General features: G+C 40.7%; 1 protein-coding gene across 4 annotated transcripts in view; it reads right to left on the bottom strand.

Moving 5' to 3' along the window:
• The window catches only part of ZRANB3 (zinc finger RANBP2-type containing 3), a 125,201-nt gene that overhangs the window by 16,466 nt on the left and 90,044 nt on the right, over positions 1-18,691 (bottom strand). For all 4 annotated transcript variants that reach the window (XM_050915985.1, XM_050915984.1, XM_050915981.1 and 1 more), the window contains exons 13-16: positions 11,712-12,183; positions 9,800-10,024; positions 7,842-7,933; positions 1,163-1,264 (exon numbers count right to left, since the gene is read on the bottom strand). In XM_050915985.1, the coding sequence (XP_050771942.1) occupies positions 1,163-1,264; positions 7,842-7,933; positions 9,800-10,024; positions 11,712-12,183 (891 nt within the window). The remainder of the gene's footprint in view (positions 1-1,162; positions 1,265-7,841; positions 7,934-9,799; positions 10,025-11,711; positions 12,184-18,691) is intronic.

Here is an 18,691-nt window from a genome sequence, read left to right as displayed (position 1 = left end):
TTCCCTCATCCTTATTTTTGTGAATAAATGAACATGAATACATGTCAGGATTTCTCTCCCACTGAGCTGGAGCAGCATGGAAGAACACAATGAAATTGGACATTTCAGTGGAGATGTGAATCAATGTTTTTTTATTATTTATTTTGTTAACATTTTACAGAATGTATCTCCCTCAGTTGACACTCAGAATGATGAAGGAGCAGAAGACGACAGGAGAAGAAGGGTCTATAAGCACTAGAAACGCACGCCTCTCCAGAGCCTGAAACTGAAGCCAGGATTCTTGAGTTTCACTCTTCTACTGTCTAGTGAATAGCTTTGAAAAGCACTAACAAAATGTGTTTCTCTTCCTTCCCAGTAGCTGATCTACATGGATAGTAGAACCCTCTACTGCTACCAGTTACTCACTTAGCTCAATTGGTTGAGGTCTGTGCTGAAGATTTAAAGGTCCCACCCTTGTGATAAATCATGAGGGAATGAATAGGATTAAACATGATGTAATTTGTTATTTTTAATTTGCTTTTTTAAGAAGCTAGGAAATTGCATTAAAGAACTTTGCTTAAAAAAATTAATGTTCCAGTGTTGCAGGGCAACCTTAATAATGGCCTTCCCTAAATTCTGAGGGCTTGACTTTGAATCTAACAGTTCTAATGTCATGTTTTGGATGTAATCTTCATTATAGAGATAGAATTCACGGAGACTACAAGTCTCAGCATGTCATGCTCTACATTGATTTGAACAGTCTTGCTAAGAGTGACCATAGAGCACACTGAGAACTCTGCGGCCTAGGCACATCACAAGCGTGACGCAGTCAAGCATATTTTCTCAACTCACAGTATGCCACTCTTAAAACGTAACCTTTAAGATATGTAATTTTGATAACGTATGAACATCACTTACTAATCCTGTAAATGAGAAACTAATTAATGTGATGATGATTCTATCTACAGAAATGGTAACAGGAGGCGTGATAATTTGCCAAAGTAACAGAATGCACATTTATTATTCACATCAACATTTATAAAATCTGGCTGCATTGAGGAAACCTAATCAGCAACTGAAACTTAAGGCAGGGTAACAAAATATTCTCCATTTATAAAAATTAAAGAAGTCCAAATTAAACATTACATTATTTTCATAGTAAAATTTGAAAGATTGTTCTTACCAATGAACGATTTTGTTTTTGCTGAAAATTCTCTGGTAAATCCTCCCAATTATCCAATTTTATATCCAATGGAATAAAATTACAGTTCAGTGATTTTCCATCCTGGAGACGCAATACAGACAATTTAGTTAAACCCACTAAATCCTGAAAGAATCCAAGTCTTTTAATTTTGTTTACAATTGTACTGTAATACAATGTAGAAAAAGTACCAATTTTTTTCAATGGCTACCCAAACAATCTAGTTTCCTAATATTAGAAGAAATTAATAAGGTATTTGGATGGTGGATGTAAAACCACAGTAAGACTACCAATTCAAGAAATTGGATTCATAGTATTATACTGCAACTAAAGAGGACTACAATTTTACCTCTAAGCATCATCTTCACCTACATATAATATATCATCTTTGAATAGATCTGAAGCACCAACTTCACTAAATTAAAGAACACAGAGAGTCATCAACTCAACTGTACTGCATAACACAGGGGACGACTGTAGAATTTTTACTTGAGTGGAGAAAATGACTCTCTGCCACTTTAAATCAGGTGACAGAACAAGCTGTGGTGAAGCATGTTCAAGCATGCTCAGTGCCTCCTCTGTGCTCTGAGCAAGTTCTTTCTCAGATGATTGTCAACAAGTCAGCTGCCATGTAAAGTTCATGCAGGCCAAAGCTTTGTTCATGACAGAAAAAGAGCTCTGTTGGGGAAAAATAAAGGCAGACCTCTGAAGTATGTCACAGTACACAAGATAGAGACTCACTCTCCAGATACACTTTTGGCTGAGGAGAAGACCCGCTAATCTGGGAACCAGAAGACCAGCAGGCTCTGAGCTCTAATCTTACCGCTTTCACTGATTTTTGCTTATATTCTGTGTATTTCAAACTGAGTATGGCCTCATACCATTAACTCTAGGAGGGAGGCAAATATTATCCTCATTTTATAAATAAAGCAACTGAGAGCTTCACTTGCACAAGGTCACTTCTGGCAGAATTGGCACTAGAACCCAGATCTTGAATATGAATGACCCATGGGCCAAGTATGTGTTGCTTTTAGTAGCGGCTCCATACAGAGGATAACACTCATTTCTACAGCTCCAGCAGTAGAGCTCTGTGGTGAGGATGTAAAGGTTTTTGGTTCAAATGCTGCTGCAGAGCCATGTGGGTTATACTAAGGAATTTGTTTTCCCAGTTCATTTAAACAAATGGTTTATTTAATTCACAGAGTAGAAAACTTTCATTCATGTTGAGACTTGCACCAGAATCCAGGTGTTCCACATTTCAGTTGCTTCTGAAACACAACAGCTGGTTTGAAGATTGATAGGTTTGTAAGAAAAGGTCCATTAAACTGAAGATGTCTCCTTCTGAAAACCAGCAGAGAGTTGGAATGGAACAGTGACAGCAATGCCCCAAATGACAATTGAAAATAAGTTTACTAATATATTTTTTTTGGACTCCCAAAATCTTTGGATACCAATAGGAGTTTTCTTAATTTGTTTTGTTAAAAAGGTGATCTGACATTACATATATGGCACCAGTTGCTTAGTTTCCTGAAACTTGGGAGAAAACAATATTATGTTTGCAGGTTGAAATGACGCACTGTCATAATTTTTACTAAAATTCAGAATGTTTACCAAAGGTCAATGGTGGATTCTCCAACACTTCAATTTTTAAATCAATATTGGATGTTTTTCTAAACTATACGATTTTATGCAGGAATTATTTTGGGGAAGCCTGTGTTACATAAGTGGTCAGATTAGGTGATCACAGAAGTCCCTTCTGGTTCTGGAATCTATCAATGTTCTGCCAATACAAACATTTTAATTATCTTTTTGAACATTTTAAAGAATACCCTTGACTACAACTTTGATTACTGGTGGACAGGAGCTGTTAGTATTTTATTTAACTGAAAGATTGGTAAATTATTGTAAACCATTTACAAACCAAACCACAGTCATACATAAACATGTAATTTTAATTATATATATTCCCCAAATGACTGAAAAATCAAATAGAGAATATTTTTCTTCTAATTTTCACCAAGGAAGATGGTTTAGTCACATAAGTAAATACAATTTCAAGTCCAACTAGGGACTTTCATTTTCCACCCTGGAAAAGTTTGGTGCTGGATTGTGGTCGTGGTGGTTCCTGATCATAGTTGAGGTTTTTGGTAAAACAATTCTCCAAGCATTCTGCTAGCATATAAAACGATTACTAAACTTTTGTAACTGTTGTTCTTCGAAATGAATTGCTCATGTCCAGTCCACGTCAGGGGTGCACACGATGCATGCACCATTGCTGGAAACTTTTCTCCCAGCAGCATCTGTATGGCTGGCTCTATTGCCCACTGGAGGCCCATGCTTATGCACCACTATAAGGAGCGCCGCCAGCCCTGCGTCCTCTCAGTTCCTTCTTGCTGTCAACTCTGGCCATGGGGAAGGAGGGCAGGTCATGGAATGGACATGAGCAACACATCTCGAAGAACAGTAGTTATGGAGGATTAGTAACTATTTTTTTCTTCAAGTGATTGCTCATGTCCATTCCATGTCAGGTGACTCACAAACAGTGCCCTCAGAGGTGGCTAGCAGTTTACAGGTGAGTGGATTGTAATACAGCTCTGCTAAAACTGGCATCATGTGGACTGAGGACCACACTGCAGCTCTGCAAATGTCCTGAATCAGCATCTGTGCCAGGAAGCCTGCAGAAGACACCTGTGCCCTTGTCGAATGGGCTTTACCACTGCTGACGGATGAACAAGCCGTTGGGGGAGGCTAGCCCGCGGCCCCTCCCCTTCTGCCCCCCCCCTGCAGCCCAGGGCACACCCACCACCTCCCTGTGGCCCTCAGTCCCCCATGTACCCCTAGTCCTGGAGCGCCAGGCAGAAGAGGGCCTGCATCTCCTGGATGAGAAGGGTCCCTAAAGAGGGACAGGGAAGGGGTGTGTGGTGGAGGGATGGAAACAAACTGGAGGACATACCCCATGGTGATGGGGCTGAGCACCCAGCATTCTGATGTAACTGCTGCCCAAGCAGGGAGGTAGGAGGTAAGGTGATCCAAAAATAAAGGGTGGGTGGGGTTTCCAGATCCAGAAGGGAGACTGGAAGTCCGTCCCTGTGTGCGCCTTCAAAAGGCCTGAGTAGGCCTGCCCGGCGCATTGCTAGTACTCTGTCGGGAGGAGGAGGCTGGTAGGCTCTGGCGGCACCTGTAGCCTCTTCCTTTGTGCTAGTTGGTCTCGTGCCTAGATGAACCTGAGAAACAAGGGGGCTGCTGAGGCCTAAAATGCCTGCACGAGGCTGCTGATGTATAAAGGCCCAGAGATCTAGTGTGGCTCTGGAGTCTTTAACTCCATGCAGCTTCGTGTCCATTTGGTCCAAGAACAACGAGGACCCTTTGAACGAAAAGTCCCGCACTAATTGCTGGACCTCTTGTGACAGCCTTGATAACGGCAGCCCTGAGCCCCTCCTCATGGTGACTGCTGACAGGGCAGTCTGGAGGGAGGTCCTCGCCATGGTCCTTCCCTCTTCAACAATGGCCCCAAACTCCTGCTGCACTTCTTGGGGCAGTGACTCTTTGAAGTGCATCATGAAGTCCTAAACACCGAAGTTGTATCGCCCTAGTAGCTCTTGTTGGTTTACAATAAGCAACTGGGGGCTCGCAGTAGAATAAACTTCTCTACTGAACAGGTCCAAGCATTTGTGACAGGTTCCCCCTGGGGTGTCACCTGGAAGCCCCCCATTCAGTTTTTGTTCCTTAGGTGTTTCCAGGAGTCTTCTTGTCTGGGGAGTGAAGAACTGGGAGCAGGCCTGCAGGTTGTCACAGCAGTACAGTGAGAGAGAGCGCCCAGGTTGTTGTGTCAGAGGTCTCAGTGGTACTGCAGTTCCAGGTGGCACCCTGGGGGGAACTCATCACATAGTTCTGCCTCCTTGTTTTTTGAGGTAGCACTGGCCTGGGCCCTGCCTATCTCACTCATTGGCAGCAGCAACCACCAGGGAACTGGGAGACGAGTAGGAGTACATATAATCATAGCCCTTTGTGGGCACGTAATACTCCTTCTCTGCCCTCTTGGAAGTTGAGGGCAGAGAAGCAGGGCTCTGCCAGAGTCCCTTTACCACCCTGAGTACCTCCTGGTGCATGGGGAAAGCCACCTTGGCTGCAGCCGCAGCTGTCAAAATATCAAAAATGGTGTCTGCAGATTATTTGAACTCCTCCACCTCCAGGCCCAGATTGGAGATGATTTTCTTAAGAAGCTCCTGGTGGTGTTTGATATCACTGGGGGATACAAGGTTAGCAGTCCCCACGAGTGCCTCATCTGGGGAAGATGAGGAGGAAGTCACCAGAGGGGCTGGGTCCTTGATCTGTCCTGGGGCCCCTTCAATTGGGAGTACCATGGGGATCTCGGTGCCACAGTCTGAGTCCAAAGCCAGTTTTGGCATGGGCTGAGGCAAGGTCCAGAGCTCCTCTCAGAGGTCACTACTGAAGAGGAGTGCAAAAAGTGACCCAGTGCCACTGGGATCCCCCATGGATTCCAGTATTGCCAGTAGACTGGCCATTGACCCAGGTCCTATGGGACCATGGATGGATGGCACCGACATCTGTGGTGGTGGTGCCTCTTCAGAAGTGATGCTGATTCCTCTTTGGAGCCCAATGACGATTCTTCATAGGATGACCAAGGCAGTGCTGTCATGACCTTTAGTCAACTCTGATGGGGGTCCGGAGAGAGAGGCCTCGGTACTTGGGAATGGTTGCGAGGACTTGGAGATCAATGCAGATATTCTGATGACCGGTGCCGAGGTTCTGGCAACTGGTGCCAGGACTCACGTGAGTGGTGCTGCAGTTCAGTAGACCGACACTTGGCCTCCAGGCACTGGTGTAGCAGTGCCGGAGAACGATGTTGGGTATCTGGTGACCAGTGCCTGGGATTTGGTGATCAGCGCATAGGCTGAGACAACCAGCATCTAGATGATGGAGACCGGGGCCGGCAAGCTGGGGATGGGCACCTTGATGCCGAAGACCTGGTCAGAGACAGAGACTGGTGACGGGCTGGGGACCACCAAGGGGGCCCAAACTCAGGTTTCCCTCTTGAGACAACGGCCTTAGGCGGCTCCCCTGCCACAGGCTGCCAATCCCTAGGCCTGGGCGGGATTCAAAGGGCCATTATGTCTTTGGCAGCCTGAAAGGCTTTGGGCGTGAACAGTGCCCGCATGTGCTACATGCCTCTGCTGACACCCAGCATACTCGGGGGATCCCTCGGCAGGGATCTTTAAGTTCCCCAGCCATATGCCTTTGAGGGGATAGCGAGTGGGCTGACATGGGTCACATCTCGCCCCCAAGGCTTCTCTGGTCCTCTTGAGGCATAGGGGAGTGCCTCTCTCTGTGCCACTTTGCCTGTACTGGAGAGGTTGAGTGGTACCGGAAGGGACCTGGTGCTGGTGGAGCACTACACACGGAGGTGGAGGTGCTCGATGCCGAGTCCCATCTGCCTGGCTTGGAGGCCGATCTCAGCCCGGCTTTCCATAAGGAGGGCTTTCAGTCTGATATCCCTGTCATTTGCGTGCGGGGTCTGAAATCCCTCAGATCTGACATTCATCTTTTACATGAGTTTCCCACAAGCACTTTAAACACCTGGAGTGAGGATCACTCACAGGCATAGGCTTTGTGCAAGCGGCACAAGGCTTGAAACTTGGGATCGGGGCAGGCCCCATTCCAGGAACAAAGTCCCTTAAGGGGACTAACAACTAACTCTAAAAAAACGACTTAAGCTACTAAAAACGATTAACTATATGCAACGAGAGTTCAGAAGGAGTTCACTGGGAGAAGGCTTGCCGAAGCAAGAGAAAGAGCATTCCAGCAACCGCCATGGGTGCTAAGAAGGAACTGATAGGGTGCAGAGCCAACAGAGCCCCTTATATTGGCGCATATGTGCAGGCCTCCAAGGGGCAATAGAGCTGGCCCTACGGATACTGCTGGGAGAAAACTCTCTGACAACAGTGCACATGGCGTGTGCACATCTGACATGGAAAGGACATGAGCAAGAAATCAAAAGTTATCTGATAGTACTTTAACAGAAAACATCTGTTGTTATGTTGCACTCTATTGTCTTCTAGATTAAAGCACCATTTTCAAGAGCCTGACTCAGAGCCTACATATGTCAACAGAGAGACTCACTTTGATTTTAATTTTGGATAAGGCCCTGTAAGAGCACCTTCACAAGATGACAATGATTATCTCTTTCTTCAACTCATTTTTGCAATAATTGAAAAGGCAAGATTTTTACAACCAGGAGAGGAAAAAATCTACCACACTAATAACTAAATGTTACAAAACTCCTATTTTGCAGCAAAGAAACCTCATAAACCACTAACATTTGTACCTCAATAGATAACCCAATTTATCAGCCTTCTAAAATATATCTATTGAGAAAACATTTGTATTTGTTTGTAAGCTAGGAGAAAAGTTATCTTGTCTAGTGAACTATTATTAATACCTTGGTGGAAAAGAACTAGGAGATAAATTGCCTAATTTTTGTACATCTCAGTTAATAAAAAAGAAAGCTTTGGTATGAAACAAGAAAATTAATATATAAATACATGCGTTGTAAACCTTTCATTATTATAAAGTAAAATGTGGCCCTATAATAAGCATAGTATGTGAAACCTGTACAGATTGAGTGCATTGTAATACTTACCTTTGTATAGAGGTGAATTCTATCAGTATTCCTACTTGCACAGAAGTTCAGCACATCATACACTGGAAAAGTATCTGAATTATCAACATGTCCTATAAAAAATAAGAAAAGTTTTTGTTTTTTTTAATCTAATCTTTATTACTTGGAGCAAAAATGGAAAATGAGCACACTAGCCACAGAAAAAGGTTAACTAGATCTAAAAGTCATAAGATGAGAGCCTTACATTGCTCTTTCAATGCATATTAGGCTTTGCTTTGCATCTAAAATGGTGTCCTTGGGAGAAGCTACAAAAAAGTATTTGATATTTAGTTTGGAACTTAGAATTAAAACGTAGACAAGGTTCTAAAAACTTAAGCAATATCATTCTAATAAACTTTTCTCTAATGATTTTTCTAATGGTATAATATACACAAACTACTACGTCTGTTTTGTACCAGTTCTGTCTGTTCGAGCATGTGACATCCTTTTTAATATTGTATTTTTTATCCTTAGGTTGTAAGGTCTTGGGTGCAGGGACAGTATTTTTGTATGTGTTTGTATCAGACCTACCCCAAGAGGGCCTCAATTCTGACTGGAGTGCCTGAATACTATTCTTATATAAATAATATTTCATTACAAATCTGTATTTAAAGTATCACAGCAACACATCATACCTCTATCCTTACCTAATTCAAACCACTCCAAGATAAAAGTCTGTACACTCCAAGTAGTTCAGGGAAGACAGCAATAGGGTTGGTGAAAATCCACACCTTAACTGCTCGCTACAGGGCTCGGGACTGGAACCCAGAGTAGAGGGTAGGCCTGGGCTTCCCTGCCATCCACTACAGAATGGCATTGCTGGGAGCAGTGAATAAGATGACTACCTGATTCACTGCAGGAGTGACACAGTCAGGGCAGTGGATGAGAGGACTGTCTGATGCTGCTTGTGCAGGGAGACTTGGAAAATCTCCTCCCGGAAAGGGAAATCACAGAGTGACCTGGCCAGAGGGCTAAGTCCAGAAGCAACCATAGTATGATTCAGTGAATAGGAGGAAAGCTGCATGGTGGAAGACCAGAAACGAGACGCTGAATCAGGCAGAACTAATCCGCAGAGTCACCAGAAAGCGATGCCACCCGTGACGAGTAAAGCACCCTGTGATGGTGTGCTTACAAGAAGGTGTTATAGTTGTTACATGAATACGTGGAAGCATCTTCTACTTAAGTTTAAAAAAGTTAGACACATTCTGGGTGTTGCTGAACAAACGGAATGAGAATGAATAAGAATATGCATAATTTTACAGTGACAAAAATCGTATCCATAAGAATGAACATGAATACCAGGCATTCTACATATCACAGAAATTCTGTATCTAACAGCTCAATATGACCTGTACTAGCAGGCCAACGGACAACTAGAATGCGCACTGCAAAATTCACTGTATCCTGCCGCGCACAAACGAAGCCACAAAGTAGAAGAAACCTATAGGAAAGATGGGCAGGAGAAAATTAAAGAAAAAAAGAGGGAAATTAAAAGGACCTTTGTATTTTTACCCCATACGTGTTTCTCATGAAACATTAACATGTATCTATGTTGTGTACAATATAACCACAGATTAGTATCTGCAGCCATAAAGTTGAATAAAATGACACAGTGTACATGGATCAACAACCTGCTAATTGGCAGCTGCTCACAGGGCATACTTGCCATGCAACCCAAAAGCAAACTGTGAACAATACTATGTATATCTGTGGTTCTGCCACAGTTGGATGAGAATGTTGGGTTCAGCCCACCTGACAATTCATCTGGCTGTATTGTGGTGAAAACACAGAAACCCAGTGGTCATTCTACAGGTGTCAGCTTTTTTGTGTTTCAGATATGTGGTTTCCAAATGAATCTGCATCCCAGTGTTTAGGTTTAATGCAATTTTCCATAACTGCTATGGCAGATTGGCTCAACTAGGAATCCTATTTTTCTTTACCTTCTTGAGGCTTTTGCTTCCATTCTTCAGATCCATTTTCAACGGCATTAGCTACTTGTCCCCCAATTTCATCAGATGATTCAGTCGCTGTTTGTACTAAGTCCTTTCTCTCATTGTCTGCATTGCATACTGCTATACCTTTGATTTTTCTAGAGTCCTGTGGTGCATTTTCTCCTTCACTCAGAGTAGAGGGAGGATCATTCATTTGATTTGTATTCTTTTTATCTATAGTTAAAGAAAAAGGAAAGTGATCAATTTTACTTTGCTTCTATAAAAATAGTTAAATAAATAAGATAAATATTAGACAGTAATATTAATTTATATTTGAAACAAAGTATCTTAAAATGTATTTTGGTTATAATAATCCATTAGTTAATTCTGAAAGAACAGCTGTGCCATAAATTAAATGAAATTAATTTTAGATGCTGAAATATTAACAAATAATTGTAAACAATGAAACACCTGAAAACTGTAATGTTTAAATTTAAACTTCAGTATTAAAAATATTTCAAATTGCATGATGTTGAAAATTACATATTATTCAGCATATTATTCCTAATGTTGAACAATACTAACGTTAATACATTTCAATACAATTTTTAAAGTTCAGCTGATGCAGTATTTATTATTCATCTGAGAAAAATGTATAGATCAATTGCTTATTCTCTCTCCACCCCACAGCAAATATATTTTATTTTAGAAACTAGAGCTTAATGTCTGTGAAATCAGTTAGAACAAATATATTTGTTTCTATTCTTTTTCTTAAGAGAATTTTAGTGACTGTGAAATGAGCCATGTTGACGACATTGGAAACAAAAGTCCTGTATGGAATAGATATTACACAGACACTGCTTACTGATATGTGTCAGCCAGCAAGTTAAACAAAGTATTCACTACTGAAACTGTCAACAATGCTAACAACTGGGGTGGTAGCTTTTATTTTATGGCTATTTGTCACCCAAGAATTGAAGCAAGTCCACTAACTCAGGTCCCTGGAGCAAATTAATATGATCCTCTCACATCCTAATAGTATTAAAAAGGTACAAGCAGTATGTTATACATTCAACTTAATTTCAAAACAGTAGATATCATGGTGAATAAAGTATGTACATTGTGCATTTCCTAAGGGTAATTTTCTGTTTTGCTTATGAAATGTGAAGTTTAAAATATGTCCTTTAGTTGATTTATATTTCTTTTTGAAATAGCATAAAGGCTAATAGCTCTTATTATTTGTGTTTAAACAGATTTTTAAAAAATGCCTACTCATCTTTTCTCCACAAACAATCGAGATGACAGTAATACCAAAAAGTATATACCATGGAGACAGATAGTTAGAACTTTATAACAATCTTTAGGCTATTTTGAAACACAAACTTACTATGGACATTCCAAATTTTACTCTGAGGGGAGAAATTTAAATATTTAAAAATTTAAAAACTTTTTATGTCTTAAATGTTAGCTCATGACAATTACATACTTGTTAAACTAAGCAGAGCATCTACACTGCATCATTTGGCTGTGAAAAGATAGGAAAAAATCTATAATTTAATTGGCTTGTTGATGATGATAAATCCTCTGAAGGGAAAGAAAGCAGCAGGGCTCTGACTGTAGGGCATGCTTGCTGCCATGGAAACAATTTCTGCTGCTGCTCATTGAATTTACATCCTACTGACTTTAATCAGGTATCCATTTTTGATAAATTAATGTCATACCACAGGACTTTCGGAAATAAGTTCCTGACCAAAATTAGGAGACAATTTCAAAAATTCCATCTCATGTGATGATTTTATTCTTCATGGTTTGTCTTAATTTGCAAATACTCATGTATTCTAGTACAAAAACACTAATTTTTGAAGCAAAACAACATAGGAATATGCCTATTCAGTTACAATGTGATGCATGGATTACTTACCATCACTGCCACGAGGACATTCGCAGATTTCACAATAAGGTAATAACAAATTATTAGTGTAAGTGCAAAGACTACAACACCAGGCTTTGGCTAAAGGTGATTTTTTCCTTGAATTAGACAGAGAGTCACCAGAAAACTCATTATCAGTTTCTTTGGTAAACAAAGAGTTTGTTTTTCCAGGCAAAGTTTTTCTCTTTTTCTTACTACAGCTGCTTTGGGTGGGTGTACTTATAGCTCTTGGTCTTTTAGCTTCAGGCTCACAACCATTTTCATAACAAACTGCATCCACATCAATTATTTCTCTGGCATCCAAATGCCTGCTGCCCTCCTCTATGTCCTTTGCTGGTATGACTTTAGAATCTCCTAAAGTAAAGTTCGGTGATTTATCCCAAGAATCAGTTTTGCGTTTTTTCTCAGTAGATGGTTTTGGTGAAAAGAAGGCACGAATGTCATGTTGTTTTTCTTTTTCAAACTAGGAAAGAGAAACAAACATTACCAAACATACAGATCCAAAATTCCTCCAGTAGATATAGTCCACATGTTTAAAGTTGTAACTTTTTCCCCCACCTCAATTATGGGTCTTTTGTCTTTCTAATTTGAGGTATTTTTTTAAATTTTTAATTAGTAGATAGAAAAGGACAGACACTCTCTTTTAGTTATTTAAACTCAATTTAAAAGTAATTTAATGCTATTTTTCAACTATGATAATTTTTAATATTCCAGTCAAAATTTTAAATCAGCATAAGCATAGCACAAATGTACAGAATTGTTTGTGTGGTACTTTTAAAAAAATAATATACAACAGAATGAGAGAGATTTACTATCATTTTAGAATAATTCTGTATATACATACTGGATGTTTACTGATGTAATAAGCTAACACAACTACAAAAGCAGCCAAATTCCCAGTTTCCTTGAGGTTTTGTACTGTAGGTTCTAGCTTTTAAGACATGTCTAGCACTAGGAAAAAATTCATACTTTTAACATGTGTCAAAATGCTAGTGTAGACAAGGCAGTTGCAGTTTTAACAAATGTTAGCAAGTTCCCTAGAGAAACTCTTAATATTTTTACATTGTATTTCAACACATTAGTTAATACATGTTAAAACTTTTTCTCCCCTATTGATGACAAGGCCTTACAGGTAACAGTGTGACTTCTCATCAAGCCAAATAATGTCCAGGATTTACTAGGTATTTTGAATTTCATGTCTCCATTTGTAAACTACAAATAATTAATTACTATAGGCTAAATGCTATACGTGTACTAGGAAGGGAGTTTTTGTATCACAATAGATTGGCTGAACATCTTATTGAATTTTTTTTTCTTTTAACATAGTAATACTTTAAAAACTCAACCACGACAGTGTAATTACTGTGACAGTATATCATATACCCTTCCACAGTGAAAAGCAGTACGAAAAATGTCAGAGAATAGTCAGATTCCTTTCCTCATCCATTAACTGAACAACATAAGATGTAAATCTCTGAAGTAAGAGAGGCAGTGTTTATAAAGTCAAAACTGAAAGTCAGGAGACCTGCATTCTAATCCCAACTCTCATAGTGATTCTCTGTGTGAGTCTGTGTAAATCACATATCCACTCTGTACCTCAGCTTCTCCATTTACAAAATGGAGATAATCTTTATCTGTATTTTGAAACTGTCATGGTTTAAACTAAATCCATTATTTATTAAATTAATTTGTACATTCAAGCTGTAAAGAGTTAACATTTGGAAAGAATTAAAAGCTGTTCTCCTTCCTTAAGTACTAGTTCTTCCTAAGCAATGTCATTTTCAAATAGCTTGCTGACTCAAACAGTTTGGGTTAAAATATGTACATATTAAAAACTATTGCAATTTTTATACTCCAACGGAACACTAATACCTACAGTGTATTCACATTCATTTGAAATGAAATTAATACTCCATCCAGTGAATTATTATATATTGGCAACACTAAGGACATAAAATGATGAACAAACATTTAAATCAGTGCTGTAATTGCATCAGTTGGAAAGCTCATCTTCTGTTTTACAGAACGATGGGGAATTATTTTGGGTGAAATTTTGGCTCCATGAAATAAATGGCAAAAGTTTCATTGACCTTAATGTCTATTTATCTTAAGTACTTACATGGCCCTTCTTACTATACCATCTGAACACTTCCCAATCATGACTGGTCTTGTGGCTGGGATATATCTTGATTTTAGTAAAGCTTTTGACACAGTCCCACATGACAGTCTCATAAGCAAAACAGGGAAACGTGATCTAGATGAAATTATAATAAGGTGGGTGCACAACTGGCTGAAAAATTGAGTTATTACCAATGGATCACTGTCTAAATGGGAGGAAATATTTAGTGAGGTCAACAGGGGTCAGTCCTGGGTTTGGTACTATTCAGTCATGAATAACAACAGAAAAAGTGGAAATGGCAGAAGAGCTAAATGACATTTTTGTTTCAGGTTTCAGGGGGTAGCCATGTTAGTTTGTATCAGCAAAAACAATGAGGAGTCCTTGTGGCACCTTAGAGACAAACACATGTATTTGGGCATAAGCTTTCATGGGCTAAGATCCATTCATCAGAGGCATGAAGTGAAAAATACAGTAGGCAGGCATAAATACACAGCACATGAAAAGATGGGAGTTGTATTTATACCTACCTACTGTATTTTCCACTTTATACATCTGATGAAGTGAGTTTTAGCCCACAAAAGCTTATGCCCAAATAAATGTGTTAGTCTCTAAGGTGCCACAAGGACTCCTCGTTATTTTTGTTTCAGTTTTCACCAAAAAGATTAGTAGCAATTGGATTAGTAGTGAATGCCAGTGAAAATGAGATAGGATATGAGGATAAAATAATGAAAACACAAGTTAAAAATTATTTAGACAAGTTAGCTGTCTTCAGGGCCTAATGAAATACACCCCAGAATACTCAAGGAGCTGATTGAGGAGATATCAGAATCATTAGCGATTATCTCTGAAAAGTCACAAAAGATGGGAGAGATTCCAGAGGACTGGAAAAGGGAAGATTTCTGATTTAGTTGGGGATTGGTCCTGTTTTGAGCAGGGGGATGAACTAGATGACCTCCCGAGGCCCCTTCCAACACTGATATTCTATGATTCTACGATAATAAGGTTTAGGCTAAGTAACAATCAGCTTGGATTTATCAAGAACAAATGGTGTCACACCAACCTAATAGCTTTCTTTGACAAGGTAACAAACCTTGTGGATAGGCAGGAAGTGGCAGGAATAGTATATCTTGACTTTAGTAATGCTTGATACTGTCTCGAATGACATTCTCATAAATAAACTAAGGAAATACAACCTATATGGAGCTACTATCAGATGGGTGCATAACTGGTTGGAAACCCATTGCCAGAGTACTTATCAGTGGTTCACAGTCAAGCTGGAAGGGCACATCAAATGGGGTTCTGCAGTTCTGGGTCCGGTTCTGTTCAGTATCTTCACCAATGATTTAGATAATGGCATAGAGAGTACACTTATAAAGTTTGCGGACAATACCAAGCTGGGAGGGGTTGCAAGCAATGTTCCCTCTAATTTTTTACATCCATGTGCGGAATGAATTTTGTTATGTGTACCAACATAAAGGTGATTTGTGGCAGGGGTGGGGCCAAAGGGTTTGGAGTTTGGGAAGAGGCTCAAGGCTAGGGCAGAGGGTTGGGGTGCAGAGGATGAGGGCTCTGGGGGGTGAGGGTGGAAGGCTCTGAGGTGGGGCCGGGGATGAGAAGTTTGGGGAGCATGTTGCCCAGGGCTGCGGTGGGGAGAGAGGTATTTCTCCAATACAGGCCCTTCTGGCTGTGTGCCTGTGCGGCCCTTGATAAGCTGCTGTGTAGCTGGCAGCTTAGAGGGAATTTAGGTTGCAAGTGCTTTGGAGGATATGATTAAAATTCAAAATGATCTAGACAAACTGGAAAAATGGTCTGAAGTAAACAGGATGCAATTCAATAAGGACAAATGCAAAGTACTCCACTTAGGAAGGAACAATCACAAAAACAATGCACAAATGCACAATGCACAAATACAAAATAGGAAATGAGTGCCTAGGAAGGAGTACTGCAGAAAAGGATTTGGGAGACACAGTGGATCACAAGTTAAATATGAGTCAACAATGTAACACTACTGAAGGAAAAAAAAAAAAGGTAATTTGTCCGCTCATTAAGCCTCAACTGGAGTATTGTGTCCAGTTCTGGCCGCCACAGTTCAGGAAAGATGTGGACAAATTGGAGAAAGTCCAGAGAAGAGCAACAAAAATGATTAAAGGTCTGGAAAACATGACCTATGAGGGAAAACTGAAAAAACTATGTTTAGGAGAAGAGAAGACAGAGGGGATATGATAATGGTTTTCAAGTACATAAAGAAGTTTTTACAAGTAGGAGGGAGAAAAATTGTTCTCCTTAACCTCTCAGGCTAGGACAAGCAATGGGCTTAAATTGCAGCAAGGGTGGTTTAACTTGGACATTAGGAAAAACATCCTACCTGTTAGGGTAGTTAAGCACTGGAATAAACTGCCTAGCTAGGTTGTGGAATCTCTATCATTAGAGATATTTAAGAGCAGGTAGGGCAAACACCTGTCTGGGATGGTCTAGATAATAGTCCTGTTATGAGTGCAGGGGACTGGACTAGACCTCTCAGGGTCCCTTCCAGTCCTATGATTCTATGAATTGGTCTGAAATCAGCAAGATGAAATTCAGTAGAGATAAGTGCAATGTACTACCCTTAGGAAGGAAAAATTAAATGCATAACTACAAAATCAGGAATAACTAGGTAGTGGTAGTGTTGCTTAAAAGGATCTGTGAATTATAGGTGATCACAAATTGAACAATGTGATGCAGTTGTGAAAAAGACTTCATGTCATTCCTGGGTGTAGTAACAGGAGTGTTGTACGTAAGACATAGGAACTAACTGTCCTGTGCTACGCAGCACAGATAAGGGCTCACCTGAAGTACTGTGTCCATTTCTGGATGCCACACTTTAGGAAAGATGTGGACAAATTGGAGAGTTCAGAGGAAAGCAGCAGAAATGATAAAAGGTTTAGATAACTTACCTATGATGAAAGTTTAAACAAACTGGGCATATTTAGTCCTAAGAAAAGAAATCAGACGGGGCATGTGATAACAGTCTTCAAATATGTTAACTGTTTTATAGAGAGCAGTCATTAATTGTTCTCCATATCAACTCAAGGTACTGACAAGAAAAAATGGGTTTAATTTGCAGCACGGCAAATTGAGGTTAGACATTAGGAAAAGCTTTCTAACTATAAGGATAATTAAGTCCTGGAATAGGCTTCCAAGGAAGGTTGTGGAATCCCTGTCATTGGAGGTTTTTAAGAATAGGCCGGACAAACACCTGTCAAGAATAGTCTAGATTTACCTAAGTGCAGGGGACTGAACCCGATGATGTGTTGAGGTCCCTTCCAGACCTACATTTCTATGATTCTATTATCACCATACCCCTGTGATGTAAGGAAGCACTAGTATCCCTACTTTATAGATGGGAGATGAGGCAGAGAGAGACTAAATACGTATGGGCACACAGGAAGTCTGTGGTAGAGCTAGGAACTGAACACCAGTCTTCCAAGTTCCAAGACAGCATTCTAAATACTGGACAATCCTTCTACTGAGGAGGCCAGCATCACCCTTTGACAGGTGGTAAAAGTAGCTCAATTCAAGGTCTCGAGAAATGTACCTCTAAGATGAAAGGCATTTTTGATCAGGGTGGAAGCCATCAAAGCTAATGATGGGTCATTTCACCTGAAAAACAACATATGAACCCATGAAAAGGTCTCTCATCCTGTGCAGTATCTGTGGTTCTTTGCGAGCTGTGTTCCTATGGGTGCTCCACTTCAGGTGTGCATGTGCTTCACGAGCCCTTAATTGGAGATTTTATGTTAGCAGCATCCATTCAGCCCATGCATGTGCGCTATACAATCTCATGTCACATACTGATGGGTATATAGGGCCGTGTGCACAAACCATCCTCAGTTCCTTCTCTGAAAATGTGGCAGTGAAAAGGAACTGGAGACATGGACAGTCCAACCTACCCTTTACCACCTTGGAAAAATCACAAGGCAATATAAGAGTGCATGTGTTTACTGCTGAGCAACATTACTTTGAAAAGATCCGGCTCCGGGCACATGGTACACGTGCATAATCCTCAGTGGAATACAATAGGGACCATCACTTGAAGAAGAACCACAGTTACTGAACTGGGTGACTATCCTCTTCTTCTTCCTTGAATAGTGTCCCTATGGGTGCATCACTTCAAGAGACTCCCAAGCAGTTTCTCCACTGCAGAATGTCCATGAACTTTTGAGACTCTTTAACCTCCTCAAGAGGTAACTGAAGGGTGTCAGCCACCCTCTTCACGCAGTCCAGGAATGGGCAAAAATTGTTGATCACTGATGGCCATGACTGCCTTGTCTGGAGATGAGGATGAAATAAGAGTTTGAGGGGTGGCCTCCTTAACCACCCTAGACTCCTATTCTTCAAGGCATCCTTGTGTTGGGAGTTTGGTAGAGGAGACTGTGTCACACTTGCCTCTCAGTGCAATGGAGCTGGAGGTCCTGCAAATTGTTGCCAATATGCTGCCCAAAGATCCCAGTATAGCAATTGGGGGGGGGGGGGCAATATGGAAGAGAAGGTGGCACTCAGGGCTGATCCCATCATCCCTATCATGGATGAGGATCCTTGCTGAAGTATGGCTTCCTGTATGGATGTGGAGGGGAATCCCGCACTAGTAAAGGGGAGACTGATCAAATGTTTCCTTCATCCTCCTCAATGTACTCCAACGGGGAGGCCCTAGTAGAAAAAGGCTGAGACGTTTGAGGTACCAGGAAGCAATGGTAATCCAGACACTGGAGTCTCAGTACCGACAGTCATCTGGTACCCATAAGCAGTGCTCAGGACTTCTGAAAGTCAGATCAAGTGTATTTACTTGTTTGAGGTTTATTTTGACAAAACTCTT

Source organism: Gopherus flavomarginatus, chromosome 10 (genome assembly GCF_025201925.1).
Source record: "Gopherus flavomarginatus isolate rGopFla2 chromosome 10, rGopFla2.mat.asm, whole genome shotgun sequence".
In the NCBI taxonomy this organism is placed as follows: domain Eukaryota; kingdom Metazoa; phylum Chordata; order Testudines; family Testudinidae; genus Gopherus; species Gopherus flavomarginatus.
The sequence above is the reverse complement of the archived record's forward strand: the minus strand, read 5'-3'. Positions and strand labels throughout refer to the sequence as shown.